The sequence below is a fragment of the Nothobranchius furzeri genome, chromosome 16 (assembly GCF_043380555.1).
Source record: "Nothobranchius furzeri strain GRZ-AD chromosome 16, NfurGRZ-RIMD1, whole genome shotgun sequence".
Classification (NCBI taxonomy): Eukaryota; Metazoa; Chordata; class Actinopteri; order Cyprinodontiformes; family Nothobranchiidae; genus Nothobranchius; species Nothobranchius furzeri.
The window spans coordinates 43,244,441-43,259,746 of record NC_091756.1 but is presented as its reverse complement, the minus strand read 5'-3'; the positions used below and the strand labels follow the sequence as shown (position 1 = coordinate 43,259,746).

General features: G+C 42.4%; 1 protein-coding gene across 2 annotated transcripts in view; it reads right to left on the bottom strand.

Moving 5' to 3' along the window:
• Positions 1-3,608: 3,608 nt before the first annotated feature.
• Positions 3,609-15,306, bottom strand: part of dock1 (dedicator of cytokinesis 1) — a 297,928-nt gene continuing 286,230 nt past the window's right edge. For both annotated transcript variants that reach the window (XM_054749267.2, XM_054749268.2), the window contains exons 48-52: positions 12,373-12,515; positions 12,072-12,270; positions 10,497-10,671; positions 10,198-10,349; positions 3,609-3,936 (exon numbers count right to left, since the gene is read on the bottom strand). In XM_054749267.2, coding sequence (XP_054605242.1) covers positions 3,841-3,936; positions 10,198-10,349; positions 10,497-10,671; positions 12,072-12,270; positions 12,373-12,515 — 765 coding nt within the window. In that variant the 3' untranslated portion in view covers positions 3,609-3,840. The remainder of the gene's footprint in view (positions 3,937-10,197; positions 10,350-10,496; positions 10,672-12,071; positions 12,271-12,372; positions 12,516-15,306) is intronic.

Below are 15,306 nucleotides of genomic sequence, written 5' to 3'. Positions count from 1 at the left end.
GAAAATAAATGTAATTAAAGCATAATTTCCCTGAATAACAATAGGTTTAGATTGACTGAATAAAATACTAAAGAGCAAGAGCAATGTCCGTACACCGGGTCTCAGGAGATAAGGCCTAATACAAGAGACTTTACATGCTTTCCTTGATATATGCCCACTTAAATTACTCAAATATCAGAGACATTAAACTCCAGATAATTTAAGTGTAACAGTTGGTGGGTTTTTCACAACTATACTTAAACCCATGTTTTGAAGCCAAACCTCATTAGACATTTCCACACCCTGCTGCATCATGGGCTTTGTAGTTTTTGTCAGGGTGAAATAAAAATATCATAATTAGGTTTAATGAACGGATGCGGTCAGAATTTCTCTAAAAATTGTTAAATATTAAATATTCATGATTTTAAAGACCCCACATAATCCCTTTTAATTGTATTAATTGTAAACAGGAGTCTGATTATTTAGTTTATTTGTTGCTAAACAGGAACTAAACACTCATTCTCATCACAGTAAATTACCAAAATATTAGTCTGACAAAATGGGTTCACAGAGCCCATAAGCTACAAGCAGTCTCTTATGACAGGTTCTTCCTCAGAAAAAAAAACTCCAGGGGAGGAAATGTCACTCAGTGTTCCTAATTAGGACGAGAAGAGCTTTAAAAAGCTGGATTTTCTCCAGATAAAAACACCTTCAAACAACTGAGGCTACAGTCTGAGCATTTTTCCTCAGGCAGACGCCCACTCACAAAGTGTCAGCAGAGGAGGAAAGCAGCAGAGTGTGAGCCACCTGGGGCAAACACTTCAAAAGGGGTCCCACAAGCTGGGTTTGTGACACAGAAAACAAGGCCTGTGTACGCACTTAGCAAATGTGCACAGGTGGTTCAGAAAATGACGGTACAATGGAGCAATTTTACAGCAGCTTTGAGGCATGAGAGCACAAATGATGGCAGAAAATTGGAAAAGAAACCCCCAAAGTACGGTATCTAGGAATAGACTAAATGTTATATGAGACTGATGAAAGTGGTGAGACCTGTCCCAACACAGCGAGGACCACTAATACACTCGTAAAGTAGTAAAGCATGTGTACCTAAAACATAAAACTCTTGGTTTAGAGCAGCCAGGTGTAATTATGGCTATTAAACACCTCTGTGATTGAAATAAATGAGTGGGTTTTACAAAACTAAATGACCTTACTCTCACTTTTGAAATGTCTTCACTGGAAACGAACAACTGGTAATGCAGCTGCAGGACATTCAAGCTGCTAAAGATCACGCTCTAAACAAAATATAGAAGCATTTGGGCAACACGACTAGATGGAGAAACAGCCATCAACTTGAGTCAAAGACTGACTAATGAATAAATGATGAATAAATATCTGTTTCGAAACCCAGCTCTGTCAGAAAAGACACTTTACCCTCCTTACCTGCTGGTGCGAAGGGAGGGACTGGTGGCACCGATACGGTCAGTGTGCTGTAGCTGTGGCTACGATGTGGCTCATCACCATCAGTGTGTGAATGGTCGAACTGTAATGCGCTTTGCAGTCCCTGACTCACAAAAGCGCTAACAGATGGGCAATGTTTATAACTGGTTTAATTCTGACCAGCTTGATGAGCTAACAGCTAGTCTGGAGGGGTTTGCAGACACTGTGAATTGTATAGAATGAACTAGCAGAGCATCTGGTAGTTTTTTTTTCTTTTTACTTTTCAGGAAGGAGGTCCTGCCTGAGGGGTTTAAGTATCTCAAGATCTTGTTCACAAGTGAGGGAAAGATGGATTGGGACACTGCTGGGTGGATTGGTGCTGCAACTGCAGTGACGCAGGCGTTAGGTGTACCCGGCTGTTGCGGTGAAGAGAGAGCTGAGCTGGAAGATGCAGCTCTTGATTTACCAGTCGATCTACATTACTACCTTCACCTAAGGTCACGAGCTTTGGGTAGAGACTGCAAGAACGACATGATGGATACAAGCAGCCAAAATGAGTTTTCTCTGCAGGGTGGCTGGGCTCTCCCTTAGAGATAGTGTGAGAAGCTCGGTGATCGGGGAGGAGGTTAGAGTAGACCCGCTGCTCCTCCACATCAAGGGGAGCCAGTTGAGGTGGCTCGAAGATCTAGTTAGGATGCCTGCTGGACGCGTGATTTGTAATTGTAGGATGTCCAAGGAAAGTTCTGCATTTCTCGCCTCTGATTGGCTGCAAGGCGATTGGTTGTTTGATATAACAGCAAACTAAATCCCCTCGCTGCATGATTCTTATGTCTGTAGCTCATCAGCACCAGCAGGCGAATGCATGTGTGAATGAACAGCGCGTTGTAAAGTACCTTGAGGGGGTTTTACGACTCTAGCATCGACATATATACTCTAGGAGGAGCTATATAAATAAAGGTCATTTACTGTGTGATGCAAAAACCATGGTGATGTACAGGTTTGTAAAATAATATTTGTTGAAATAGTTACCAAATGTTTGAGGCAGGAGTTCCTATGAGAGTAGAAAACACTCCATTATATTTTTTATGGTCAGTTCTGCCGAAGCCAGGACTATAGGTCTACAGGGTTACAGTTTGCATGGAGCAGGAAAACATCTAAAACATGCAGCACAGCAGCTCCTGAGGGCCCCACTGGTTGTAGAGCATCATAATGTACCATTATATCCTGTAAGCTTATGCTTCCATCAACATGAGAAAAAAAAAACACAATTATTGCCAACCTAATAAAACTCCTATTTAAACTAAAACTGCTGCGCACCAAACACCTAAACAAACAGTGGAACGTTCACAGAAAGCTGACAAGAATTAATCAACCAAATTCAAAAAGGAAAAGAAAAACATTCTGCTTATTTGCATCGGACGCTGCCGCAGCATTGTGGGAAAACGAAGTTTAAAGTTCTGCAGTTGCTTTTAAAGTCGAATAGAATGTTGCTCTAACAAAGAAGGCTTTTGGTGCAGCTTCACTACTATCAAAGCTACAGATTGTGGAGCACATTGCAGTTCCAGGATCTCAGTTGTGGAGGTTTGTGATCAAGCAGCTCTCCTACGCTGCAGTGGCGGCTGTCAGTCCAGCAGGCAGACAGCTTTGTCATTTAACAGGACAATACGCAGATTGTCGCATCAAGTGTGCCAAACACCCAAACATCTGTTGTTTTAAAGAAATAATGAGAAATGCATGTTATTATTATTTTTAAATACATCATTTGAAAGTTTATTCAGACGTCATGTCAGTAGTGAACTGGAAACAATATGGTTGGAAACCCAAAGTTACAGCAATCAAGAACAATGACTGATGCAACAGGAGTTAGTTGGATTTACACTCCAGATGCTTTTTTTTTACCAATAAGCTAAAAATCCTGCTCAGTTCAAATCTCGAAGCCCTTTTTTGTTTCTTATAAATGCCACTTAATCTAAAAAGTGTGTTAATACAAAAGCAGTCATCATCAGATCGCATACAAAACACCAGAAACACAATAAAATCATATATACATACCTCTGTACATAGTGGGAATAGGAACAATGGACATATGGGTGATGTTTCATTGGTCTGAGCTCCAGCTAATGTCATGATAAAACTGCTGAGCGACAGTTTGGTCTACAAAATCTCAACGACAAGTCGTCGGTGGATTCTGCTCTGTGATGCAGATGGCATCGCTGTCCACTCAAAGGGGTGGGGGGAAGACAGGGAAGGAGTTAAATGATAAGAGGAGGCGGGCTGCTGTGAGGTATTCATCTCGTCAAGCCAGGATGGGGAGTGGGGAATGTGTGGGTGAAAACAACGCATTTCTTCTGAGAACATTTACTCTGGATGTTTTTGTTTTGTTGTCAGCGTGCTGTTGGGTCCTGCTGTCAGTGTCTTTGTTTACTGTACAATTCCTGAATCGATGGAGGTCTGCTTCCTGGTGGTCTTGGGTGGAGGCGGGGGAGGGGTCTTGCTGGGAAGAGGAGGAGGAATGTGCTGCAAAAAGACAGAAGAAAGAAGGAAAATCATGAAATCGTCACACTGACTTCACCTAAAAGGTTCAAATCTGCAGTCTTGTTAAGCAAGAGGCGTTTTACAGCACAAGCAAACAATTATGACAGTATCAAACTCTGAGTCTACCTGCTATCTGTAACTTCACTTAATCTATTTTAACTGCAGTCACTTTTTGAAATGTGCCACTTTGCAATAAATAGCAATCATCAATCAAGTCCCAACATCTTGATTCACCATGGCAACCATAGGAGAAAAACAAAACCTGTCGCCGAAGCAGGAAGTCAGCTGTGGAAGAATATGGTCAAGTGTGTTAGAAAATAAAGGAATGCTGAAGTGCAGGCCTGACTGCACTGATTTAAAATGTACCTGAACTTCCATTTATGGCATTAAAATGAAAAAGTGGCAGATTAAAGAAAAGAGTTTCACTGATCACAAAAAACTTTAAAACAAAGTAAAAAATATAATTTTGTCGTTTCATAAATTACATAAATATGAAATCAGAGGCTTCTTCAACCAGTCCTGCTGTACCAATTTACTGCTAGTCCCTTAATTCTCAAAAGGTCTGCATTTTTATTCATTTTAACCAAATTAGAGTCAAAGACGTGTGGACCACAAGACACAAGAACAGGTAAAACACAGGTTTTAAAAGAGAATAACTCAGTTGTCCCCAGACAGCAATAAAAGGCACGCTTGTGTGTGATGACTGATCATTTAAATGACAACAAGAGCTGATCTCCCAATAAAGGGCATTATGACATCATTCTATATTAATGTTTATTTATTTGGCAGAAGCTTTTACCCAAAGCGACGTACAATTTTTAACCTATAGAGCATGTTGTGATCTGTGGGGGGAACCCAGAGGAAGCCCACGCATGCATGGGGACAACGTGCAACTCCACGCAGAAAGGCCGCAGCTGAGATTCAAACCTGCAACCTTCATGCTGCGAGGCAACAGTGCTAACAACTGTGCCACCATGCATTCTGATGGATATAAATTAATTGTTTGTAATAATGAAACTCATGTAAGACAGCTGCTTCAGGTGAGATGGGACCAGTATAAACCTACCTTAGTTACCACGGTGATAAATTCACACACCTCTCCATAAAAAGGAAAACACAAACTTCCCATTGATTCAGGATTACTTTCCTTAGTTTTAACATTTCAGGAATACCCCTCTGGTTGCTGCCTTTTCATTCTTTTCACAGCGATCTAAATTACCTTAAATGACCCAAAAATCTACTAAACCAACTACGCAGTATAGAAGTTAGCTTATGACTTAATTATAATTAAATATCAACTCAAGTACATGGGCGACACACCCATGGGGGATGTGGGTTTCAACACCCACACTTTTCCAGCCGTTTTGCTCACCTCCACACCAGTCTGGTTTCTCTATGTCGCACTCACTCTGTTTGCCTCATCTCCTTCTTCCCCTCCCTCCCGTTTCTCCCCGAAACCCGACATCGGCTGTCGGGCTTCAAGGAGAAACAGGAGAGGAAAGGAGGGAAGAGCCCGACGGGAGGGAAGAGCTGTCGAGCTCGCTGCGTCCGGCCCACGGTACATTCTCAAAGTGGCGCAACAAAAACATTATTATTAATCGTTCATATCTGTTTAAATCATCTGGTACTCGGTCTTTTAATCGTTCCTGACGAGCTCCGCTCATCTTGTGCTGAGGTGATTTCACCTCACTGACGCAGCATCGAAACGCGCACTCCGCTTTGCGGTTAGGAGATCCCTTTGATCTGCTTATAGTTCAAAAGTAACTGATGAGGTGAAAAAGTAAGAATCCAGGCAGCTGTTTTTCTGGAGAGTTTAGAGGAGATGCAGGAAGATGAGAGACAGACAGACAGACAGACAGGAAAATAGTTAAATAAAAATAAGAAAACAAAACAGTAAAATGTAGGTAGATGTATCTCCACTACAGCGTTTTACCTGTATAAAACAATAAGTTATACACATGTAATAATTATATATTTGATACAATTCAGATCACCTTAAAAACTCAGACTTACCCAGGGCCGTTTCAAGGCATTTTGGGGGCCATTGGCCAAGGCAAAACAACACCCCCCACCCCTATAAAGGTTGGTTTATGCTTGACGCGTCCGCGAAATTGCGTCATTTTAACAACCACGCCCCTCCACCGCGCCTTCGCACGGCCCAAACTTTCCGCACCGCGCACCTCGGAAAATTTCTAACCACGCGGACGGTCGGACGTGGAAAAACATGGCGGACTGGCAAGAACTAGTATGGCAGGGGTTCGTAAATACAGACATTTGCATGATTCAGCTCTCAGAGATCACCGTGATCAACATGTTAATAATTCTTGGAGAGAAATAGCTCGCACTGTCGGAAAAGACGAGGACGCTGTTAAAAATGTTGGAATGCCATGTTGTAAACAGTAATTTCTACTTCTACTATGGTGTAGTGTTGGATGCATGCCATAGAGCTCCATGCTGCCCCGTTCAGTTTGGGAGAATATTGGCTCACCGCAGAGACGAGCCGCATGAACCATAAACGCTGCAAGTTGTGAAGCACGTTCCATCCGCGAGCCGCATCACCAAGCGGAAAGTGAATGCGTCATGCATAACCCAAGCTTTACTGGGCTCCTCAGAAGCACCTCAGACATTACTGACATGTTTTAATGTTGTCTGACATAAAACAAAATTGTCGGACACGCCGTCTCATCTGCTTCTTTTCTAAACTCACAAAAATCTGTCAGTGACAAAACCATCTGAAAGCCTCTATTTGTGGATTTTCTGAAGCTGTTTTTACAGGACCATAGCGTTTGCAAAACGGGATTTGCTGCGGCACCCTGGGGGGGATTTTGGCATTTATGGTAGCAAAACTGAAGCTAGAATAAACTGCCATCAGGCACCTCTCAAAGGGACGTTGCCCCCCCCCCCCCCCCCCCCCCCGCATGTGACGTACAGGGTCGCGCATTCAGCGTGAGACGGAAGACACATCAGACTGATGGAATTTCTTTTTCAGGACCTTTAGCTTAGATGTTACCTGCTTTTTGTCTCGCTTGACGCCCCGCTCAGCCAGTGTTTTCACCACTCTGTCAAACAGCCGGCCGTCTCTCACCGTCCTCGTAAAAAGGCGACTAATCTGTTCGTCCGCTCGCGTGACCAAAGGCTCCATGGTCTCCACGTCAGTCCAGTTTGCCATGTTGTAGGTGGTTGAAAGATACTAGTGAGAGGCCATGTTTATCTGTGTTTATATCCCTTCCGGCCGGCATTCGGCGCGCAGTATACGTCACTAACGCGACCGCCCTCTTTTGCGGGAGGGCCTCCCACAGTCGCTCCAAAGGGATTAGCGGGGCTGACACGCGTTTAGCCGTCAGAGGCAAGGGGCTCATGCGGCAATATTACTACCAAGCGAGGCGGAACGAATGCCGCAAAATTTGCGCAACGCCATGCCGGCATGGCGCGTTTATAGACATACCATTGCGGTAATATTACGCCGATTTGCCGGCATGGTGTGTCTTTAGATGCTTTAGTTAAATTACTGTAAAATCTAAAATCATATTTACATAAATAAATAAAACAATTATTTTAGATTCATTTTGTTTAAACTGAGCCAAAATGATTTAATTAGTTTGAGTCCACTCTTCACCACTGAACCTTTCTGGTTCAGCAGGAGGCATCAGTGCCAGAGCACAAGAAGGTTCAGAGAGGAATCATGAAGGTTCACAGGTAAGCAATGAAATAAATATAGGTTTAAGCTATTGCAATTTAGTATCAGTTTGTGAATTAATTCAGTTAAAGCAGTCTCTTTCTGTCTGCCAGGTCTCAAATGCCACAGTGTGCCACTTGTAAAAGGAATAATTGAACAGTCCTTCTACACGATAGTTTTTGTTGTCCAACTTTAACGCCAGCTTTGTTAACATTCAGTGACAAATAAAGTTTGTCGGAACCTCCCCGCCTCTACCCGAGTACACCTGTGAGCCGGTGGACTGGGCTAGAACTACAGTTTATTCAGGAGAGTTTCTCCGGACCCCGCCGTTGGATTATTGAAGCCATTCAGGTTGGTTAGGAAACTTCTGAGCCAATAGAATCACTCGCTTTTGATTTTTTAGGGTAGTTTTTTTGTGATTTGGCGTCGGATGGATGCAAGCTAAAACAGCCACGAATCAGCTTTGTGTGATGTTGTGAAGATGGATTACACAAAGGGATTGGATTGTTTTTACTATAACATGGATTATGACCATGAATCAACAAAGGTAAGACTGAATTTACGCTTTTCACATCATGAAATGAGCCGTGGTTTGTTAGCTGCTGGCTCTGTGAATTTTGCACGTAGAGTGCATGAATACTGTTGGAAAGAGAAGAGCCTGGGCTTTATTTTAAACGGCGGATTCTGTGGATAGGATATTGGATTGTCGCTTCTGTGTGTTTTTCTCTAATTGCTTTTTTAGTGTATTTTTACGTCCTTTTGATTTAACAGCTTATTGTTGAATTGGGTGTCGTTGATGGAGAAAACTTGGGTTCTATTTTTTGGAAAATTCGTTCTTCCCGTTCTGCATGTGTGCAGTTTATACATTGCATGTTTTTAAAAGGACTTTGTTACTATGAATTATGCGCGGACCCGTTACTGGATTGAGGTTGAGTTTCAATTTACAGCTGATGACATCCAGAGACAACATCCCCCGCACTTTTGAAAAGCTTGCAACGTGCCTACTCAAGTATATTATAAATTACACACAGACTGCACTGATTTGCAAACAAGTATTTAAATTAAACAATATAGAATATTTTTTAAATAACAATCACTTCCTGCCTGTGTATGTAATAAAAGGAACTCATTTAATTTCATAATTCGTAGAAATATTATTAAAATGCAAGATATTTAAATGCTAATTTGCTCCACATAAATGATCTGCCTAAGGGCCATATCCAAAAACTATCCATCAATGAAGTTAGCTCAAGCAGCAGAAAGCAAGACGTCAGCTTGTGTGTAACTGAAGAGACATCCTGGAGCTGCAGTTTTCAGACGGATTACTGTACTTAACACCATCAAGGTCTCAAAGCACCAGAGTCAATCTTCTGGAGATTGACACACTGCAGAGCACGGTTTGACACACATCTACAGGACGAAGATGTTGGTGTTAGCTTTTGATTTTTGTGCCTTAACTCACGCTGGAGCTAAATAAACACCCTCATTTAAAGAGTAAAGTTTTCAGTTCATTTCTACAGTTAGTTGTAAATAATTGTGGGTCATAAGTGTAATTATAGGATCAATAGCAATTTTCTTTCTGTTTTAAAAATGAAATAAAATCCTATTAGTTAGTTTGACTTAGTTTTAGTTGGAATTAAGATGTTTAGTTGATAAACGTATGCCTATTTTAGACTTAAAGCAGCTAAGTAGCAGAGATTTCTATGGAAATTACAGTTTTTATGCTGTTTCTCTTTGCATGACAACAAATGTACATGCACGGATTTCCCTGAACACAGAATGGACTGAGATTTGATCTTCTTTAGACAATCCCAAATATGCCAGATTCTTTACATTTGTTTAAAATAGACTTTTATTTTTTCTGAAGACGTTTCTCCTTTCTTTGAAATATCTAGTCTAGACTGGTCGGGGTTTCCTTCCCTTAGCATGTCCTTTACCAGAGTCAACAGACCAGGAGTGATGCTCATCAACGCCTTCACCTCTGCCTCCATAAAGGGCCGTAAATGAATACTGTCTGACTCTCAACGTGTGCTCCTGCTCCCTTACTGGCAGTCTGTTGCCACACGGCGTGCCCAGGTTCGGTTTTACGCCCCATCTAGCGGCCGTGATGGCGGATAAATAAGATTAGTTAACAGAGAGTCAAGGCTGAAACGAGAGGACGGCTCGAGTAGAAGTCGAGGAATGTGGAGAGACGAGGCGCTGATTAACAGCTGGAGAGCTTCTGATGAATGTGAGAGGTGAAGTAATCATCCAATCAATCACGTCCAAGCACCAGGCCGGCTGGCGGGACGAGTATAAATAACGGCAGGGTGGACGGGCAGGTACATGCTGCTAACTGACTGATGTCTATACTCTTCTGTGACACGTATCACAAAGCAGGTGGGGGAAAAAACCTAAAATTAGATTGTAAAAATCCTGCAGAGACAAGAACACATGGACACCAAGACAGGATGCATCAGAGTGGAGGAAGCTGACCTAAATGTCAGGAGTGAGAAGCAGATGCTTGTTTCATTACGAGTGCCATGCATCATTAAGGAGTTGCTCTCAGCCCTAATTACAACACCTACTCTTTGATGTGGAGGGGGCGGTGGAGGCGTTGAGGGAGTCGTCAAGTCTTGATGATCAAGCAGGTTGCCGTAATCCGACGTGCTGCCTTTTACCGGCAGCGGAGGAGGGACTTCGCCCTTGTCAGAGCAGCCCATCCCGTTCAGCTCCAGATCTGTGTGAGAAAGGATTCATCAGCGTTTCTGGAGCACCGGGCTCAGAGTCGAAGGATGTCACAAGGACACTCTGAGACAAAGTCCCTGAAACTAACTAAAAACAGAAATCTGGGTCACGGTAACTCCACTAGAAGCTAAAGTCTTACTGGAACCAGTGTGAAGGCTCAAGGAGCTTTTGTTCCTTGGTGCGATGGGTGGGGGCCCAAGTGAGGAGGTGGACGAGTTGGTGGAAGAAGGTCCAGGAGACACGGAGAGACGACGGTCTACCCCTGTCTGGTTGAGAACCTGACTCTTGGGTCTCTGAGGCCGCAGGGGGCTGATCTGTGGGGCAGGGAAAATACTTTTTACAGAGTTGTCAGTGAGAAGAAGTCAGCAAATCAGCACTAAAAGAAACGTTTTCAAGGCGGCAAATAAGTTCAGACTAATGAAATATAGCAGAGAAAAATCAGTTTCACACCTCCAACGGGCCTGTGTGTGTGTGTGTGTGTGTGTGTGTGTGTGTGTGTGTGTGTGTGCGTGCGTGCGTGCGTGCGTGCGTGCGTGTGTGTGTGTGTGTGTGTGTGTGTCCTTCTCGCACACTAAAACAGCTATTTGTATTCCTGAAGGAGAAAGTCATTTGGATAAATGTTGCTGTCGGGATGCAGTGAGTTATTTGTGATTCTGTATAATTGTTTGTATGCATGACTGTGTCTTCACAGCTTTATTATGGCTGGAATTTGAATAAGAAAAGATATGTCCTCAGGGCTATTCCACACTGTAGGCGACATCAACAAACAATTCTGTAATTGGCCAAACACTGGCCACAAGGGAGACAATGGAAACATTCAGGCATGTAATTTTCTCCACAAACTGTAAGAATCATTCATATTAGGGATTAAACAAAAACTGGCCTGATGTTTGTGTTCAAGACTGATTTTTTTATTCTACAAGTGACAATCATTAGGAACTCCCTGGCTCTCTAGTCCTGACCCTTGAGGCAAGAGTTCCCCCTCATAAGCCAGACGGCTCCACCGCTGCCAGGTGCCTCCCTCAAATCCCATTCCTGTCCTTATCGTCATGCTGTTAGCCAGGGAGCACGCCCGCTGGGCATGCAGCGCTCTGTCGTACCTCGCTGCTGCAGCGGACAGAGCAGTGGAGACAGGGCCAGATAAAGACACATCCAAGTGAAGATAGAACAGGTAGAGCAGAGGGAAGCTAGTAGATTTAAAATATGGGAATTTAAATTTCAAACATGCAAAGAAAGATTTCAGGTCAATAACAGTTTTTAAAACGGAATGAGATATTTATGTTTTCCTTTCCTACTGAGAATACCTTCAGCCAATATCATTATTATGGTACAGATACATCACATCTCAAAGGTCCGGTTCACTGAAAAAACATCATCTGTCTTTCATAACTTCATGACAGCGTTTCCAGTCTGGCACACACTCTTTTTACAAGATTGTGAAGAAAGACTGCTCAGCTGTTAGAAGACCGATAATTAGACAGCAGCAGCTGGATGATTTGATCATTAACTGTGGGAATTATCCATTCAGATAACCTGAGATGAAATGAGACAATAGACTGAAACACTGATTAAGAACGTTTTCACTGTCGGTAATGGTCAGCCGACTCTTCTCAGGAACAAACCTATCGGGGGGGGGGGGGGGGGGGGGATATTCACAAACAAAAAAGAATAAAAAAATAAATAAATCAAGGGAATAAAAACATTTAAACTCTACCGTCTCTGAGAGAATGACGGCCTCAGCCGGCTGCATGGTGATCTCTGTCGTCTTCAGCTCTTTGTCAAAGATCTCTTGGTGCTTACTGTTCCTCTTCTCCTTCTTCTTCTCTTTGCGTTCCTTTTCGGGTTCGTCCCGGTCCAGCTTGTCCTGAGACTTGGTGTGCAGTTTCTTTGGTAGAAGAGGCTCTAGGTTAAAACTGTTAGAAAGAAAGAGCAGCGGTCCAGATTTGAGCACGTTTCTGAACTGAACAGTGAATATTTGCATGGTGTTGTTTGAGGTTTAGTGAACCACAGGTTACCCATCGGAGCCTGGCCTGGAGGGGGAGTTGTCAGAGGAGATTGAGGTGACTGAAGCGACTGACAGCGGCCTTTGGGAGGAGGGCATGGTGAAGGAGCGCACGATGGAGGGAGGACGAGATCCCCGCCGATCTAGTGCTGATGGCTGACACCACAGGGAAACAACACGGGGATTAAACCTACTGATTTGTGACTTAACACCTGAAAAAAATAATCATTAAACTTTGCAACAAAATGGCTGCTAAAATAAACACAGTATTTGGCTTTTTGTGGTTTTAGCCCTTTCTGCAGCAGAGATCTGGCAGCAGAAGCTTTCAAAATATCATAATATGTATTCTAAAGGGTAACAAGGCAGTTTTGGATTGCTTTTAGCACCCCCTAGTGTCCTTTTGTAGAACTGAAAGCAAAATGTATCTCCTCGCTAGGGATGGGTACCTTTGACATTTGAATCGATCCGGTACTAATTACCGGTACCTACGAATCGATACCGGTACTTAACGGTACCAATTTTCGATACTTTTGAGTGTTTATTATTTTAATTCTCTTTTATAATTAAATATATATTTTTCTCGAAATATAACAATATTTGATAAATATCATGATAAATAACATACAACTGTTTGTATTTTAACATCGTCCTTGTAGTTTTATAAGCTGATAATTAAACTGAAGCCAGCATCTTTACCGTGAACTAAATTTACTGCGTATCTTCATTCCTTTTGCCGTCTTTTTTCATTTGATTTTTCCTACTGGGAAGTTAGAATTTCCGAGGAGAAAGCGAACACACCATTAGCTGATAACAACGGTGGCAATGGAAGCTAACATATCAAGCTAACGTTATCTTTAACAGTTTAGTTAACTGCTGGAGCAGATTAAAACAATGATGCCTCACACTTAGATCGTTGTCGCTGGTTTCATCTTCACCCATTCACACGTCGCATTTAGTAAAGTGAAGCCAAACTTTACAGCGCGTTCATGTTCTAGTCGGAAATTCGGAGTTCCGAGGAGAAAGCGAACGCACCATTAGCGAAACGGAAGCTAACATATCAAGGTAACGTTATCTTAAACATTTTATTTACCTACAGAGCAGATTAAGATGAGGATGTCTCACTTAGATTGTTGTCTGTCGCTGGTTTCCTCTTCACCCAGTTACCCATCACATTTAGTGAAGTGGACCCAAGCTTTAGGGTGCGTTCTTTCTACCATGCTACTCTGTTTACAACTCGCTCGCAGGGACCGACGACATAACGCTCTTGCGCATGCGCAGCTGTCTTGGCAAGTTCTCGTTATGAAGGACGGGTACCGAAACGAGGCACCGTTTGAAACAACGTGAATCGGTGCTCGGTCGGTACATTGGAATTTGGTCGGTACCTTAAAAAGTACCGAATTCGGTACCCATCCCTACTCCTCGCTGTGCGTTCGTCTTTTCAAAACCTTTTTCTAACAGCTGAAATGTCTCCCAGCTTTTGTTGGTGTCTACAGGGGTGATTCATCACTAAATTAAACAAATCAGCTGTGTTCATGATCTAAAACTTGCAGGAAACGTGCTGGATGCAGACTGCAGCGCCAGGTATGTCAGCTCTGTTTTTTAAAGTTCCAATGGAGTGGCCAGCCACTCAGAAGTTGCAAGTGGAATATTCTGGCCACAGAGGGCGATAGGTGCTGGGTTGCCTATCATTAACCTTGTAAAGGGTCATTTTTAGCACATATTGGCTAAAAAAATGATTTGAAAAATAAAAGTATCCCTTTAACTTCAAGCAAAACCCAAAAGACCACACATTTCTATAGGATAACCATATTATCTGAGCCAGGAAAGGGATGGCTTCTTCCTGATTTGAATGGTGGCCACCCTCTCTCTTTTAACCAGGGGAGCACTCCTTTACTTAGAAGACAAGGCTGAGGGAAATGCTTGGCCAAGCAACAATTAAACCTACAGAAAGGAAAATGGAAGCAGTCCTCAGCAGTGTCTCACAGCAAAGAAGCTGACTTCAGCTAAAAGAACAGGACATATGTGCTCTATAGGAGGATCAAAATCATGAGCTTTTTGTTTTTTATGATTAAGGTTGAGCCAACTATTCTGAAGAGCCATCCCAGCTCTCCCGATGATCAAACTTAGACTCATTTTAAAATAAAGACATTAATAAAACTTTTTTCAACTAAGTGTTAAAAAAGTGATTATTCATGTTTCCCAGGGTTACTCATAAGGCAATCAATGTCATTTTTTAATGCAGTCCCAGTCAGAATCATTCAACCATGACCCAAGTGAAGAGACTGCATTAGCGCCAGACAAACATGTTTAACTAGAGACGATGGAATCTTTAGTGTTTTATTTGTGAAAAATATAATGTCTTTTGTGTTATTAAAGCTGCATCTCTACCCATCTTTTTCTAGCATAAAACATTTTATATGTTTGCTGACTTTTACAATCTTGTAAAAATGTCTTTTTTGCCTCTAAATTTGAAATGAAAATTATCTTCATTTAACCCTTCCACTGTCTTTAAGGGTGACCCCGCGAGGAAAGTTGACCATTGAGCAGGGTTGATGGTTTATCTCTTGGGTCCACGTGGCAGGGGTGAGGAGTGAGCACCACTTCACCCATGCCACGTGGACCTCAAGGGATAAACCATCAATCCTGCTCAATGGTCAACTTTCCTCGCGGTTAAGAAACACTTATAGCCATCAATTAGTAATCATAAAAATCATTGGTCTGAACTCAGTTACTATCGCTTGAACCTTTAGCTCAATATCTGAGTCATGGCCCAGGTTTGTGTTGGCTATGGTCGATTCAATTTGGTGACCATCACGACTCTTAAATAGACCAATGATGACTTTTTGAACGTTTCATCATAATTTGATAAGTAGTTAATTGATACTTTGCAAACCAACAAGCAGGATTGATCAGTCTTTTGTGCGTTCATTCTGTGTATTTCGTCTAA